We start from the raw sequence: 15954 nt of genomic DNA, 5'->3' as shown, positions 1-15954 counted from the left end.
TAAATTTTCCCATCATGGAGGCAGAGCTTTAGAGTTGAGTCTTGGTTTCCTAATAACATAACCATAACGGGTAACCCAGTCTTTCCTGATAACTACTTGAAAATAAAATAATTTTCCCTTTCTACCCTTGAATACAACGCTGGCTTTTTTTCCGTCAAAATAAAAGTATACTTGGCCCTTTGGCTACATATCTCCCTGTCTGATTCAATGTCCGAGCTGCGACTACTGTCGCCAAAGTAGGAATGACTTATCACACTCTTCTTCCGTATTTAAATTGCTACTATCACTAGCTGCAATATTATCTAGCTTTTCGTGGCGAAAAATACTTCGTAGAAGAACTAGCAGCATTGGTTTTTTTCTCGGCAAACAGGGTTTTTTTCCTGAACACCAACAGTTTTTGATTCTGGTTTCTATTGGCAGGAATTTTTTCTGACCTCGACTTTCCACAACTTCTTCAGGCTATATTTCCTCCTGTAGCTCTAAGTCAGTTGATTGGAGGAGGTAGTGATTATATATCAGTGATTTTATTGCAAATTGTACAATCCTAGGTTGCAAATATGGTTTTGAGGGAGTTCAGATGGGAACACTATGCAAGCTGATCAACTGATTTCGGAGAGAGGGAGGGTAGCCTACTGTATGTACCCTTTAAGTATTCTTATCTAGATTAATCATTGATACATTAAAAAATACAATAATTATAAGACATCGGATACTGCGAGGGCCTTTTTTTCAACCTCTGAGAGCTCAGCATAAAACAAGCGGCAGGCGGGTACTGCGCGAACAGGGCAACTGCATGTCCTCCGCACCACACGCTCAAGTCATTTCTCAACATAATTCTGTCGTAATTACTTAAGGTAAAGTGATCTTCACGAACAAATCCCGTCGTTTTCGTCCACAGATCGTTCTTCCTCTTCATCGCCTTAACACACTTCTTTCTTCTCGCTTCATTATTCGACATAACGACGAATATTTTATTACAATTTCGTGATGAATTTGAACACGTAATCACCACGCAATACTTATAATTCGGTATTATAAACAGCACTTCACGTAGGTAAACACACCGTCTTCATGGCGTAAGAATACCGCAACAATCTCCAAACCCCACGCCTCGGACGTTTGTGGAGAAATGACGTCACACCTCTTGGACACACTACTTTCATTCTCACCCCCCACTCCTCTACTTCGACCTTTGATATCTCGAAAACTACCGCTAGTATTGAAATTTTCCGCGGTAGATATTATTTCTTGGAGGTTTACTACATATTGACAGAGTTTTCAAAAAATGTGAAAATTCCCCATTGTAAGTATCACGAAGATGGGACGTGACCTCCTTTTTCCACCTCTCGCCACCCACCACCCACGTGCCGCTGCATTGGCGGTTTGCTTCTCGTCTTATCACCCTTCCTGTCACGCACCCCACTCCACATCTCCTTAGGCGTGAGAACCGTGCAGCGTCAGCAGAAGGCAGCCTCTTGGGTGGCCGCGAATGGGAAATACAGATATCACGCGGAGAGGCGTGCTATGAGAACGGCCGTTGGAGTTGCGTCCACGAAGAGGACGAGAGTGTGTTTGGCGGCTGTAGAGTGCGGATGTGCCCAATAAACCTGCTTGAGTAATGGAGTTTTTCCTTTAAACTAATCCTGCCTTTCCCTGATGCTATCGATATACTGAACCTTACAGCTGGTGTCCGAAGTGGGGATCGATATGTATCAGGGGGCAGTACACGAGACGACCTAAGGCGAGATGGCGAGTCGGGTTAGTTTCGGCGGGCAAGAGGTGGACCTCCAACGGGTGATCGACGACTTCGCAGACAAACTTGAGCAGCTGGGTGCTGAGAACGAGCGTTTGAGAGCCGTCGTCGCCAGGGGAGAAGGGCAGGAGGTCGCTTCACCCGCGAGGGCAAAATTCACCCTCCTAAATTCCATAGAACCCTTTCATGGTCGCCCCGGCGATGACGTCGATGCCTACCTCGAGCGAGTCCAGCAGGTGGCGTCCCTGAGCGGATGGAGCGATGGGGAAACGCTCGCCGCCGCGCGGCTACGTCTGGGTGGGGAAGCCGCGGTGTACGAGCGCACGAGATCAGAATGTAAGACGGCGGCCACTTACTCGGCGTGGAAGAATATCATTCTCGACCGCTATCGCTCGAAGAAGACCGCTCGTTTCTACCGAGAGCTCCTAGCAGTCATTCACATGGAGCCGAAGGAGGACATCGAAGAGTTCGCGGATCGAGTCAGGCGGATCAACGCGCGGACGGCGGAAATCGGCGGAACTCCGGAGCGGATGGAGGCGATGAGATACGAGGCTGATCAGCGAGCCTTGGATGCCTTCTTGAGAGGCCTTTCGGGCGAATTGGGCAGGCTATGCCGACTCGCTATGCCCGAAAGTTTCGACGCCGCCGTCGCGACGGCAGTGAGAATCCGGGAGGCTGAGAGGACGCCGCGTAATCCATCGCCCAGTCGTCGAGCGTTCCAGGTGACGGCTCGTGAGTGCTACAATTGCGGGCGCACTGGCCATCTCGCCCGTGAGTGTCGCAGCCAACGCCGTGGGAAGTGCTACAGCTGCGGCGTGGAGGGTCATTTTGCTCGTGAGTGCAGGAAGGGGTCATCGAGCCGGGCGGCCAATTTAAACGGCAAAGGGGTCGACCGTCCCGCCGGCGCCGACCCCTGGTAAAGGAAGTGCTGATTCCAGCCGTCCAGGTGAGTGCGGGAGTGAAGGACTTAGTCGTGCGAGCGGTGGTTGAAGGGAAAATGTGCTCGTTTCTGTTAGACACTGGGGCCCAAGTGTCATTATTAGTGCGGGGATCGTGTAGAGGGAGCGGGATGAAGCCGTCACAATATCGCATCCGAGGCGTCGCGGGGCGGGTGCTGAAAAGCTATGGTGAGAAGCCGGTGTCTTTAGAAATAGGCGGTTATGTTTATCCAATCAATGTGCAAGTAGTTGAAACATTGGGTGGTTTTGAAGGGATTTTGGGGTTAGATTTTCTATGTAAATACGGATGTGTAATCAACCTTCCAGAAAGGGCAATGAAACTAGACGGGCGTGTAATTCCGCTGCACGGGGCTGATGGGGTAGAGAATGATCGTTCGGAAAAGACATTTAGTGCGTTCCGGATCACTACGGACAAGGACCATGCGGTAATTCTTTCAGATGAGGAGTACATACCGCCGCGGTCGGAAAAAAGGTTTCTAGTGACTGTACCACGCGCGGCGGTAGGGGGCGCAGAAATGGTTGTGATAGAACCCAGATTGATCGAAGTGGAAGGGTGCGCCGTTGCCCGGACCCTGAGTAGGGTGGATGAGGAAAACCGGGTAATAGTAATGATGTCTAATTGGAGTGACGAGGGAATTAGAATACGTCGAGGTACGACGATTGCCGCGGCAAACGGTGTGGAAATTAGTGAAGTTCCGGAAAGAGCAATTAGACGCGCGGAGAAGGACAAGTCGGGGTGGGATCTCACGGAAAAACTTGCACACCTTTCAGAGTCGGAAAGGAAACCTCTTCAGGAACTAATAGAAAGTTTTCGGGGACTATTTAGTGAAAAGGAATCCATCCCTGTTACTAATCTCGTCGAACATCATATTCCTACTGGTGACGCTCGTCCAATATACCGACGTCCGTATCGGATTCCTTTTCACCAGAAGCCCTTGGTTGAACAATTCGTCCAAGAGCAGTTAAAAACTGGGGTAATATCCCCTAGTTCCAGTCCTTGGGCGAGCCCAATTGTTATTGTTCCAAAAAAGTCTACCGATGGAAGGCCGGCGTACCGTTTTTGTGTAGACTTTAGGGCGCTTAATGCTGTCACAATTCCTGACGTGTACCCGCTACCTAACATAGTAGAAACTTTGGATTATTTAGGGGGGTGTCGATATTTCACTACTTTGGATATGACGAGTGGTTATCACCAGATACCCATGGCTAAAGACTCGCAGGAGAAAACCGCGTTTATTGTCGATAGTGGCCTGTATGAGTATAAACGCATGCCGTTCGGCCTTAGGAACGCGCCGGGAAGTTTTCAGCGGATGATGGACGGCGTACTTAGAGGCCTTAAGCCGGAACGTTGTCTCGTCTATTTAGACGATATTATCGTATTCAGTGACACGGTGGATGATCATGTTGACCGGTTACGCTCTGTTTTCCAGCGGCTAAGTGACGCTGGGTTGTCGTTAAAAATGGAGAAATGCAATTTTGCGGGAAGCAGCGTGAAGTATTTGGGTCATGTGATAAGTGGTGAAGGGGTGCGACCGGAATCAGAAAACATTCAAGCGGTGCGAGATTTTCCAACACCTACGAACGTCCGAGAGCTGCAGTCATTTCTCGGCCTGGCTAACTACTATCGGCGATTTGTAAAGGGATTCGCGTCGATTGCAAAGCCGCTCACAAACCTTCTTAAAAAGGGGAGGGCATTCGAGTGGGACGCTGAATGCGAGGCTGCGTTGAGTCAATTGAAATACTCTCTCACTTCCACCCCAGTGCTGGCATATCCTGATTTTCGGAAACCGTTCACGTTGTCTACCGATGCTAGTAATCACGCCCTCGGCGCCGTGTTATCACAAGAGATTGGTGGAGAAGAACATCCCGTCGCCTTTGCATCTCGTAGGCTTAATCAAGCGGAGCAAAATTATTCTGCCACTGAACGAGAATTACTCGCCGTCGTTTGGGCCGTAGGGTATTTCAGGTGTTACTTATATGGGCGAAAATTTAACATTATCACTGATCATGCGGCTCTTAAATGGTTATTTAGTCTGAAGGATCCTAATAGCCGGTTGATTCGTTGGACATTAAAATTGTCGGAATACGATTACGAGGTGTGTCATAAGCCGGGGAAATTGCATGGGAATGCCGATGGGTTGAGCCGCAAGGTAAGAAAAGTCGCTGCAGAGGAGGAACTGAATCTAAAGGAGGCGCAAGAAGCAGACGCAGAGTGCATCGGATGGATCGGGAAGAATAAGTTTGAATTTGCGGATGGCTTGCTGTGTCGAATTGAGGAAGGGGTGCACAAAGTAGTTGTTCCTGCTGGTTTGAGGAGGCAAATACTAACGCAGTGTCATGACCATAGGCTCGCTGGGCACATGGGTGTAAATTCCACGAAGTATCGCGTGGGCGGTCAGTATTGGTGGCCGGGATGGAAGAAAGACTGTACTGATTACGTCAGGGGGTGCGTGTCATGTCTACGTAGGTCGCCATATGGGAAGACAAAGGCGCCATTGCAGCCGCTGCCGGAGGCGGACCGACCATTCCAATTCATTGCACTAGACATCGTGGGGCCGCTCCCAAAAACGGAACGCGGAAATCGTTACGTATTATCCATCATAGATCATTTTTCACGGTATTTGGTGATGGCGCCCTTGGGGGATCAAACAGCGGAATCTGTGTCCGTTACTCTGGTGCGCGATTGGATACTTAAGTTCGGTGTCCCGGAAAAAAAACTTTCCGATCAGGGTAGTAATTTTACCTCGGAACTCTTCCAGAATGTGTGTCGGTTGTTGGGCATAGAGAAGTTACAAACCTCCCCATTCCACCCCCAATGTAACGGCAGGGTCGAGAGAGTACACCGTACAATAGCTCAGATCATCTCCCACTATGTTAATTGCAAAAGCAATGACTGGGATTTATGGGTAGGTTATGCAGTCTGTGCATACAATTCAAGCTGGCATAGAAGCGTACGTCGTTCCCCTCATGAAGTGATATTCGGGGAAAGACTAAAGACCCCCTTTGAGTGCGTGAAAAACGCCCCTGTTTCCGTGGACGATTTTGTGTCCCAGCTACAAAATAGACTGCAAGTGATTTGGAAAGATTGTAAACGGAATAATCGCAGAGCCCATGAGGAACAAGCTAAAGGATTAAAAAAACACTAAAAGGGGGAGAAATTATGTCGCGGGTGAGTATGTGTACTTGACGGACCCAGTTCTTAAACCGGGCAAAGTGCGAAAGTTTCACAGCCCCTGGAAAGGACCGTATAGGGTGATAGAAGTACTTTCCCCCTCCAATTTAAAATTGCAGCTTCAGCATAGGACTGTGATCGTACATAAGGATCGAGTGAAACCCCACCCTAGTCATCTTTCGATTCCTCCCCCACCCCACGGAGAAAGACGGCGTGGCAGACCGAGAAAGGTCGTATCCGATAGTGAATGGGAGGAATACATTGGCGAAAATCCGTTTGCGTGTGCTGATCGAGCGTGCAAAAAACAAAAGCGAGAAGCTGACTGTATTTTCCGCCCTGAGGTGTTTAGAAGGGGGAGGGGAAGACCAAGGAAAAATTTACTTTTTATGACTAATTCCACATGTCCTCCTCAAGAATCGCCGAATACGCGAATTGAAGCCCCCCCTTCCCAAAGTGAGCCCTCCCCCACCCCTAGTGTTGGTGAAATCCCTCAAGTTTCCCCCCCTGAGTCCACTGTCTCTCGAGAGGAAGCATCAAGCCCAGACTTGAATACGGAGTGTAACGAAGAATCGAGTGTTAACTCGGCGGCCGGCGAAGAAGAGTGTCAACAAACAGTGCGGCATCATCTGGGCGTTGAGCGTGAGATAGGCTGCATTCCTGCGAAGGTCGACACGCCGGCACTTCCGCGGAGACCCCCATATCATCTCCGCCCTCGACCGCGACGGCAGGACATCTCGCCGCCAGCTGAAGAAGACGTCATTGACGAGAAGACGCCCTTACCCTCCCCTGCCCCCCCCGACGAGGTCCCAGTGGGTGTGAGTGGTACCCGTGTCTACGACTTACGGCCGAGACGAGAAAAGTAATTCAAGGGCCAGTGTTTGTCCCGTAGCGTGAAATGTTCAGAGTGTGTGAATGATTTAAAATAAAACCGTTTGCCCTTCCCAACCCCCTTGCCCCGAAGAGCTTTTTCATGGCTGTCAGAGATCCTGAGAAAAGTGACGAAATTTTTATTGTGTATCGCGTAGAGTAAATGAAAGTGAGGAGAAGTGAAGTGAGAAGGAGAAAGACGCGTGAAAGCTTTGAATAATTTGTTTTCTTTCCTATTCTTTCTTTCACGGGGGCGTTTGAATTGTACTTTCATGGTTTGGTTTGTGCTTTTATTGTTGATGTACTGAGTTTGTTGATTTGTGTAATGGTAGAAGTGTAATTATTATTCCACGATGGTTTTGATGATGTTTATTTTTTATTATCTCTCAGAATTAATTTTTTTGGTGAACATTATTCCTTGAATGCTATGTTTTTTCTTTTATTTTGGGGACATGATTTACCATTACTGAGTGTTAATTTTTTTTTCTTTTGTATCGTGTGGGTAATCCCAATTGCTTGGATGTTTTTGGTTCTTTGGTATATAGTGTCCCTTATTAACCATTTTTCAGTTCCCGGCCATCCCCATTTAATCGGGGGATTAAATTTTGTTTGGAGGGAGGGTGATGTAAGTATCACGAAGATGGGACGTGACCTCCTTTTTCCACCTCTCGCCACCCACCACCCACGTGCCGCTGCATTGGCGGTTTGCTTCTCGTCTTATCACCCTTCCTGTCACGCACCCCACTCCACATCTCCTTAGGCGTGAGAACCGTGCAGCGTCAGCAGAAGGCAGCCTCTTGGGTGGCCGCGAATGGGAAATACAGATATCACGCGGAGTGGCGTGCTATGAGAACGGCCGTTGGAGTTGCGTCCACGAAGAGGACGAGAGTGTGTTTGGCGGCTGTAGAGTGCGGATGTGCCCAATAAACCTGCTAGAGTAATGGAGTTTTTCCTTTAAACTAATCCTGCCTTTCCCTGATGCTATCGATATACTGAACCTTACACCATTGAGAATGGATACATTTAAGAGTGACACGGAGAAAATAATATTAGAGCTCCACTATATTTCCAGGTCCGAAAGGAGCGATAAATTAAGAGAGATATTTTGCCAACTGTATAGATATGGATATTCATTTTTCCTTTATCAATAAAAGGCTTAAATAAATGCTAGGCGTAAGAGCATTCCTTTTTTACGTGCAAAAGGCTGGAGTCCTAACACCCCCTGCCAAACCCCTATTCATGCGTCATGTTAAATAAAAACTTTAGGGCTACGTCTCCGCGTCAATTTTTGGGTGAGTTTTCCTTTGAGAAAGCGACCAGAAATAGTCGTTTGGCATTTTTATGTAGAGCCAGTAGGATGGGAATTTGAATAGCATTCCCATTTCCGGTAATATTTTAATCACTACAACATTCAAGGAGAATTTACACGAGGTATGTCAAATTTTTAATACTACATGAATAATTGTGCTTTGCTTCGCTATATTTATTTAGCTTCATCCGCTTCATCTTGCGCCTGTTAACAAAACAAAAACTGTTGTTTATCAGAAGGTGCTTGACGCAAGACATTAAACCCGAATGTGTAGGGCTAACCGTGGTGCGTTTACGCATGCAGTACGTTTACGCAGTGCATTTTTTCCAAACAGAGATACTAAAACTGGCGCGCCTTAAGTCATTTAATGCGAATGCTGCTTCATAGGGGCTTTTCTTGCACGACTTTGAGCATCAGTCAAGCGTCGGTCTGGGGTTGTGTCAACCTGCCCCCTGAATGGGCCAAGTGTATGCAACAGACTTGGACCTAAAAACATTTTTTTACTGCTAATAACGCAAATAGCCAAAAACTGAATGCGTATAATTCTTATTTCATGAACTGCTTTATTAAACCACAATGCCCTAAATTTCTGAAGCTAAAACGTGAGAAAATTTGTTGAAAAAAATCCGCGTAAACGTGCTCCGATCCACCCTATGTAGATTCAATAAAGAAAATGTCTTTCTGGCAAGCAATTTTGGTACTCATTTACGTAGTTTTATTGAATTTGTATCCTCATTTTATTATAATAAATTAAACATGATTAAAAACGATACAGCCGCTCTTGATTTATAAATGGTGTAAGTAAACTGTAAGTTCAATGATTGTTAGGCGGTACGAAGTTCGCCGGGTCAGCTAGTTATCTTATAATTAACGCTATAGTCTTCTGACGGGACATAAAGAACTTAAAAAACACGCTAAATACTTGCCGCAATATCTCTTCCAATAATGTCGCTGTATGCTACGGTTATGTTGCATTTTTCAATACCAGAAGACTAGTTTGCTCGCGTGCGATGATTCAAGAAAATTTGCAATTGCATACAATGAATCTCATTGGCTGAGTTCGCGTAGTTGTAATGAGGGGGGATACCAAAAGCCAGAAGATGAGAGTAGAAGTTTGGACCTATCCGAGAGAAACCATTTTATTGATGTCACCAAATGGCATCATGACATGTTTCTCATCCACTTTATTGCATGTTAACCACTTCTTTCGTTACGAAATTTCTATAGCGAAAATTCAGTTTCGTTTACCTTAATAAACGGTATTCATTTTTGTCGAATTGTCTTTTTTCGCGAAGATTCTGGATACATTTTCATGCAGGTATTCTTCTGGATGAAGTTCTGTTTCGCATTACCCAAATGCTACCTGTCGCTTCAAACGATGCAAAAACATGGATAAGTATTGCCATCTTTTCTCTACCTCATAATTGAGCAGCCAACAATCAGTGCATTTATTTACTTTTGCTATTTACTGTTGTCTTCGTGTTTCTAATTCCGCAATCAAAGATAGTGCGCATAAAAACTCATCTATTCTACTTCGCAAAGCCCTAGCCCATCGCGTGCAGTGGCTAGTCCTTTCAATAAAAGGTTTCAATCGTATGTTTTGGGTGATACTCGTCGAATGCAATAAGTATTACTCTAGTTATATGCGACCAACACCATGGCCTTCGTTTTTCAACAACCACATCCCTCCTCTATTGTTGCTCTCATGGCTTTCAATGACTCTCACTACATACGCAAAAGCCTTTTTCATTTTGTGCGGTGAATACCCTTATACAATCACAAATTAGAGAAGACGAATATAACTGCCGACCCACTGGTCTAGCAATGGATACTGTCGTCGTTGAAATGATGTGCCGCTGTACTTGGAAAATGTATTTTTACAATCGACTCAATATGTAACTCAATAATGGAATGTACGTATATTAAATAACTCAATAATGAATGATGAATAAATTCAAGCGCGCAAGACGTGCAAGCGAGCAAGCGCGCAAATCGGCAATAGCTCACTCGGGTGTAATTAAATATAGTTCATTTATAATTTCCGCTACACATAAATCATGTATATTCAGTTCATGCAAAAATTACAAAAAAAGGAATGGTGTTTCCATCTGTTTTGTTCTTTACATTTACAGAGGCCTTATTCAGTGTTGACGGTAAATACCTATGTACCCGTAAAGTTATTTCTTATTTGGAGTCCCTTATTACGAATACAAGGATCAAGAACTTTGCTATTTCCACATAATATTTTATTAGCACCGACCATGGTTTCGTTACAGAGTAACATTATCAAGGTGAAGATTTAGGTAAATTGACAGTATATATATAGCAGGAGTCGTTGGTCTGGAGTCGTATATATATACTGTCAATTTACCTAAATCTTCACCTTGATAATGTTACTCTGTAACGAAACCATGGTCGGTGCTAATAAAATATTATGTGGAAATAGCAAAGTTCTTGATCCTTGTATTCGTGCTATTATGGATTTCCACCAAGTTACGCCCTCTACGATTAATCCCTTATTACATTAAATCCTACTAAAAACATGTTCCAAATGTTGATCTTTTTTTCCTTCCATCCCTCATTCATCCTGCACCATTTCCATCGTGATTTTCCCCCCACTCCTCGTACCACCCTATGAATACTAATAACTTTATTCGTTATTTGATAGCTATGTCCAACATTATTCTGTTCATTGTTGTTTACGCTTCGCTTACTATTTTTCAATTATTTTTTTGTTGCCGTGATTCCCTTGCAATTGGCATTGCCCTGTTTTTTGACTGCAATATAATCTCGTACGGCTATGACAGAGAAATCATTACTAAATGTCACAAAGTGACTATTAAATATTTTTCCTATCCGCTCTAATGTATATTGACCGCTACCGTCATTATAAAATGCTTATTTATTTTTTTACTGCAAAAATCGCTATTAACTTGCTTCGTCATCTGATTTCACGCATAATTAAAAATAAGCGAAGACGCTGCCACGAACGAAAACGCACTGATCTAGCATTTCCGATAGTTGTTTCCTAGGTCATTTTTTCTGTAGACAATTTTTTGTAAGTGTTTTAAGAAAGTGGGAACACCAAGATGTTTAATAAGAAGGGGAAACGGTGACCCGTGTGATAAAGGAATGGTTTCGGATGATGTAGATAGAATACATAGGCGAGCAGCAAGTTGAGTTAAACATTTCTACGATAAACATTGCAGTGTAATTGAATAAATTTGATATTTAGTATGGAGAAGTCTTACCGACCGAAAGGACGAATTTAGATTATTAAGTATACATCCCGTGCCACACACCTTAGTGTTGGCTTGTACGGTACCACGTAAACGTATATATTCGGGAGCGGTTGATTAACTATAATATAAATAAAGCCATTAAAATTATTTCTGGTGAGCAATATTCAGCATATTCTTCTCGGGCTATACACCACGTTGTTTCAGTCTTATTTTCAGACGTTTCGGGTGAAGACTTGTCTTCTATTTGCAAGGCGAGTCACTGCCTGAATAACGAAGTTCACACGGATTGTATCGGCCGTTTGGCGAGCACAATAATTAAGCTCAGGAGTCGTTTGATTGGCTGATGATCTTTTGAAATTCTTTTTATGCTCCCCTCGCCTTTTTATGTATAAATTACAGGTGTGTCCATGTATTGCTAAGCCGGTCTCGCGATTGAAATTTTTTGGATTGAGGCTTTGGATCTCGATGGCTTCCTTAATTACGCCGTCCCAGGAGTGGTGTGAATGGCTAAGAAGTTTTGCATATCTCCATCTAATGGCATGGTCTTCATTAATGCTGTATTCCGCGGCCACGGCCGACTTCTCTGGTTGCGCCTTCGGTGCACTTTCAGCCTTGTCTCGATCGTTCGGTCCTTCCACACGTATATTTCTTCCTTGAGAGAGGAAGAAAAGTCGTTCTCCAAAACGTAGGTCCAATACGACTGAATTAACCTGGTGTATAGCCCGAGAAGTGTTCTTGAATGCAATAGCAAGTGTTAAGGGTGGGGTGTTTGGCAGGGGGTGACCGATGACTTTCATGCAAGACAATCCTCAAATGCGTACCACACGGTCATGGATGCATTACGCGTAATAACATGAAGTAAGTGCGAGCACTGTCATGCAAAGGTACTCCGGACCTTAGTGTAGTTCAACATTCGGCCAAGGCAACTAAGTGTGTAGCGAGTATAACCTTTGAGCGTTGTAGGTCATTTTTCGGTGACTACTAAATAAAGGAGGAGTAGAGAAATATAAGCCGCGTGTTAGTAATTCATCATCCCGGGTTAATCACCCTAAAGGTGGATCGCAAGGTTATATGTAGATGTTAAAGCCATTCGAAATAGAGTGTGTTGCTCAAGGCAATAACGAAGCTTTTCCCAGGGCTTCTGAAACCATTCTTTTTGCCATTCATATCACTCAGAGTTAACAAGATTTTTTAAGACAAATGCGAGTGTTGGTATACAAGCAAGGCATCTTGTTTTTCTTAGGCTGAGATTCTATGGGTCACTCGACTGTCTTGTGAGTTCGAGGATCAAATCATAACCAAAGGCGAAGATTCGATAAAAAAATAAGTGTTCGTGCACGTACAATCGTTTTCAAAAGTATGTAGACACCCAGGAGTCCCACTTAACTAATGGTGCTGGGTCGGTGAAAACTTGTGAGGTTGGTAAGTGCATAAATCGACCTGCATCCCTCACTCGTATGCCACCAAGAGCCGAAGAGGACGGAGGCGGACGCGACCTAGCTACCTAAGGTGAAGTCAGGAGCATAAGCCCAATCGGAATTAAGATAAGCGGATGGAGTGTACTGGGTAACTCACGTCCACACTCACGCTGGGCGGTCTGAGTGTTTTATTTCGGGCTACGCGTCAGGGTTTTCCTCTCTTTAGATTCATATTTGGACTCACCGTTTATGACTTAGTAATACGTGGCTCCGTGGCCGAGTCTATATACTCTGCGCGGTAGTAGCGGTTAAGTTCTTGTAGATTCGAATCCGAAATTATTATACTTTTTTCACTTTTTAAATTAGACTTCCTGAACGTCAACATAATATATGTAGATGACTCAAGAAAAAGTTACTACTGAACATTTCAAGCGACTAAAGTTATTAAAATGATGACTTTATCTAACCTAACACATTTCTAAACAGATTAATTTACGGTGAAGAAATAATCAGGGGAGGTGAGAATAATTGTATGTTCGTGTCTTTTGGGCTAATTACTATCCAATCTCCTTTGAGTGTAATTCCTAAACATAGTCATTAAAATTCTCACAAAATAATTACATACACCCGTATTTTAAATGAATTTAATGACCCTATAGTTTAAAAAATTAATTCTATCGATAATCATAGTTTTTAAATTTGTAGTTCTTCGTCACAAAAAATATGGGAAATAACGTGATTAAAAGCACCGACGCTTTCCTTTCAGTGAGCGTGGGAACCGCTATTAGCATAAGGACCAGGTGGAAATAAAATGGTTTCATCTCATTTAACCCTTGGCAACTTAAACACCATAAAAAAACCACAAGTAAAACACCATAGTCGGCTCATTCATCCCACCTATATATATCGCCGCAAACTCCGGGGTGAGCGCCATTAATAAGTTTGAAGATAAGGGTGATAACAATTGCGTTCGTAAATGCAAAATTATTAACAGTATTTATTTATCATTTAATTGCATCAGCATCTACATAATACCCCGCGAGCCGCCTAAAAGGCGTGTGGCAGGGGGTGTTAGGACACCTGCCGTTTACACACAAAAAGAAATTTCGCCTAGCATTCATTAAGGTCCCTTATTGTGCGGGTGAAAAATGAATTCCCATACCTATCCGTTGGGCAAAATATCTCTCTTATTTATCGAGTGGGACCTGGAAACGTATTGAGGCCCTAATATGATGTTCCCCGCGTCGCTCATAAAGACATATCAGGGCTATTCTGTAAAAGATAGCGGCTGCGCTCTCATGACGAAGATGCTATTTTTGGCGCAATATTACCCCCCCCCCTGATTCACTATCTCAAAATAGCGGCCCCCAAGCGGAATTTGGGGTCGCTTTAGAAGCATCGACAATAACGCCATTTGGCTGGCGTTATATTCCGATTGCGGCCCCTACCAGGGGTGTAATTCTGTACACGTCCAATCATATTTTTCGTTTCTTTGCGATAAAAAAATGAGGCCATAGGATACTCGGCAGCCCGGGAAGAAGTTAAAAAGAGCTAATCACTGTTTTGTGAGAAATTTACGATGTTTAATAACACTGCGGACTCAATGTCTAACTCCAGTTGATACGATATGGCTTGTGTTTGGAGATTTGGCTGTTTTTCTATCAGATATTTTCTAGCCTAAGTAAATAAGCGTCTATATTCAAGGGTCTAAAAGTCGTCGATGAAAGAATATCGCCAATTTTTGTGCTTAATACATCGGAATTTACAAGTATAATAGTCATGAAGAGGACTTTGTCCGCTACGCACTATTCGTTCACCTACGCCTATAATGATAATATCCTTGTGATTAGCAGTGACAAAATTATTTTTATTAGTTTTAACGGCTTGTTTACATCGTTTGCCTCATTGTTCGCCGTAAGTCTACGATGTCCACAAGGGTAATTATTTAATTATAAAACATTTTTGTCGCTTGAAATCACATTTTGGGCCATTTAAAATACATTCGTTGAGGAAAACAGCTGTGTTCTATATTACGCTGATGAGAACTCGTGTGACATACTTTACGGTTTCTAATACCAATTTCTTGAGCAATGATTATGTAAGTGTTATCATGTTTGCATTTTGATACCATTTCCATGTAACTTCAAACAACTTGGCGTTGATATGACTCGGACTAAATATACTGGTACAGTTTAAATTTGTGACATGCCGCAGGAGGAATGCTGTTGAAATGCAATGTATGCAGTTTTATGATGAATAATTCATTAAATGTTTCCTTGTTTCGAGCAATCATTCTGTTTATTTGCCCCTTTCTTCCGTTGGGAATCACGGTACGTACTTATTAGTCTTATTAGTATATATTTGTATGCATTTTCAACTGCAGCGGTGCTGTCTAACACTAACTCGTCCAACTCTAACCATGTTCATGCAGTGGATGGTATTAACCTAAAGGCAACAAACGAAGTGAAGTACCTGGGAGTTACGATAACCTCGAACCTCTTGTGGGGAACACATGTAAGGAATATCTTTGGCAGGGCCCTGAAGAAATTACAATTCGTCAAGCGTATTGTGGGAAGATTTTCGGATGAGAAGGTGAAAGAAAGGTGCTATTTCGCTCTCGTCCGACCGCACCTTGAATATGCAGCGAACGTATGGGATCCCATGCAGAAAGACTTAATCCGCGAACTGAATAAAATTCAAAGGAAGGCTGCGCGTTTCGTCAAAAACTACTATGGGCGTACAGACGGCGTTACGCAGATGTTAAGCGAATTAGGCTGGGAGCCGTTGGAGACTCGGAGGCTGCGCGCTAGGCTTAGATTGCTTGAACAAATGAGAATGGATATTCGTGCGAAAGATCCACAGAGAAAAAATCATTTACCTTGACCGGGATTCGAACCCGGACCCCCCGATTTCCGGTCGAGTGCTTTAGCCAGTTAGGCTACCGAGGCGTCATCCCTGTGGATATTTTCGGACATTACCGGACAAGATGTGACCGGACAAGATATGACGCCTCGGTAGCTTAACTGGCTTAAGCAATCGACCGGAAATCGGGGGATCCGGGTTCGAATCCCGGTCAAGGCAAATGATTTTTTCTCTGTGGATCTTTCGCACGATTGTGCATTGCGGGTGACTCCCCGTAAAAGTTATCACCGCGGCTAGTCCCGATATACTATGAACGAGAATGGATATCTTTAAGAGCGACACAGAGAACATAATATTAGAGCCACAATATAT

The 15954-nt window shown here is 44.0% G+C and overlaps 1 protein-coding gene across 1 annotated transcript; it reads left to right on the top strand.

Moving 5' to 3' along the window:
* The first annotated feature begins 1657 nt into the window (after positions 1 to 1657).
* LOC124153342 lies at positions 1658 to 7453 on the top strand. The gene is made up of 2 exons (XM_046526448.1): positions 1658 to 2699; positions 7321 to 7453. Exon 1 carries the CDS (start codon positions 1747 to 1749, stop codon positions 2671 to 2673), a length of 927 nt encoding a protein of 308 aa, XP_046382404.1. The 5' UTR covers positions 1658 to 1746; the 3' UTR covers positions 2674 to 2699; positions 7321 to 7453.
* The last annotated feature ends 8501 nt before the right edge of the window (positions 7454 to 15954 follow it).

The sequence above is a fragment of the Ischnura elegans genome, chromosome 2, assembly GCF_921293095.1.
Source record: "Ischnura elegans chromosome 2, ioIscEleg1.1, whole genome shotgun sequence".
Taxonomy (NCBI): domain Eukaryota; kingdom Metazoa; phylum Arthropoda; class Insecta; order Odonata; family Coenagrionidae; genus Ischnura; species Ischnura elegans.
Note: the sequence above shows the minus strand (reverse complement) of the source record. Positions and strands in the feature narration are given on the sequence as shown.

What these genes read in the sequence shown, in the direction of transcription:
- LOC124153342 (XM_046526448.1), top strand. Translation starts at nt 1,747, where the DNA reads ATGGCGAGTCGGGTTAGTTTCGGCGGGCAAGAGGTGGACCTCCAACGG.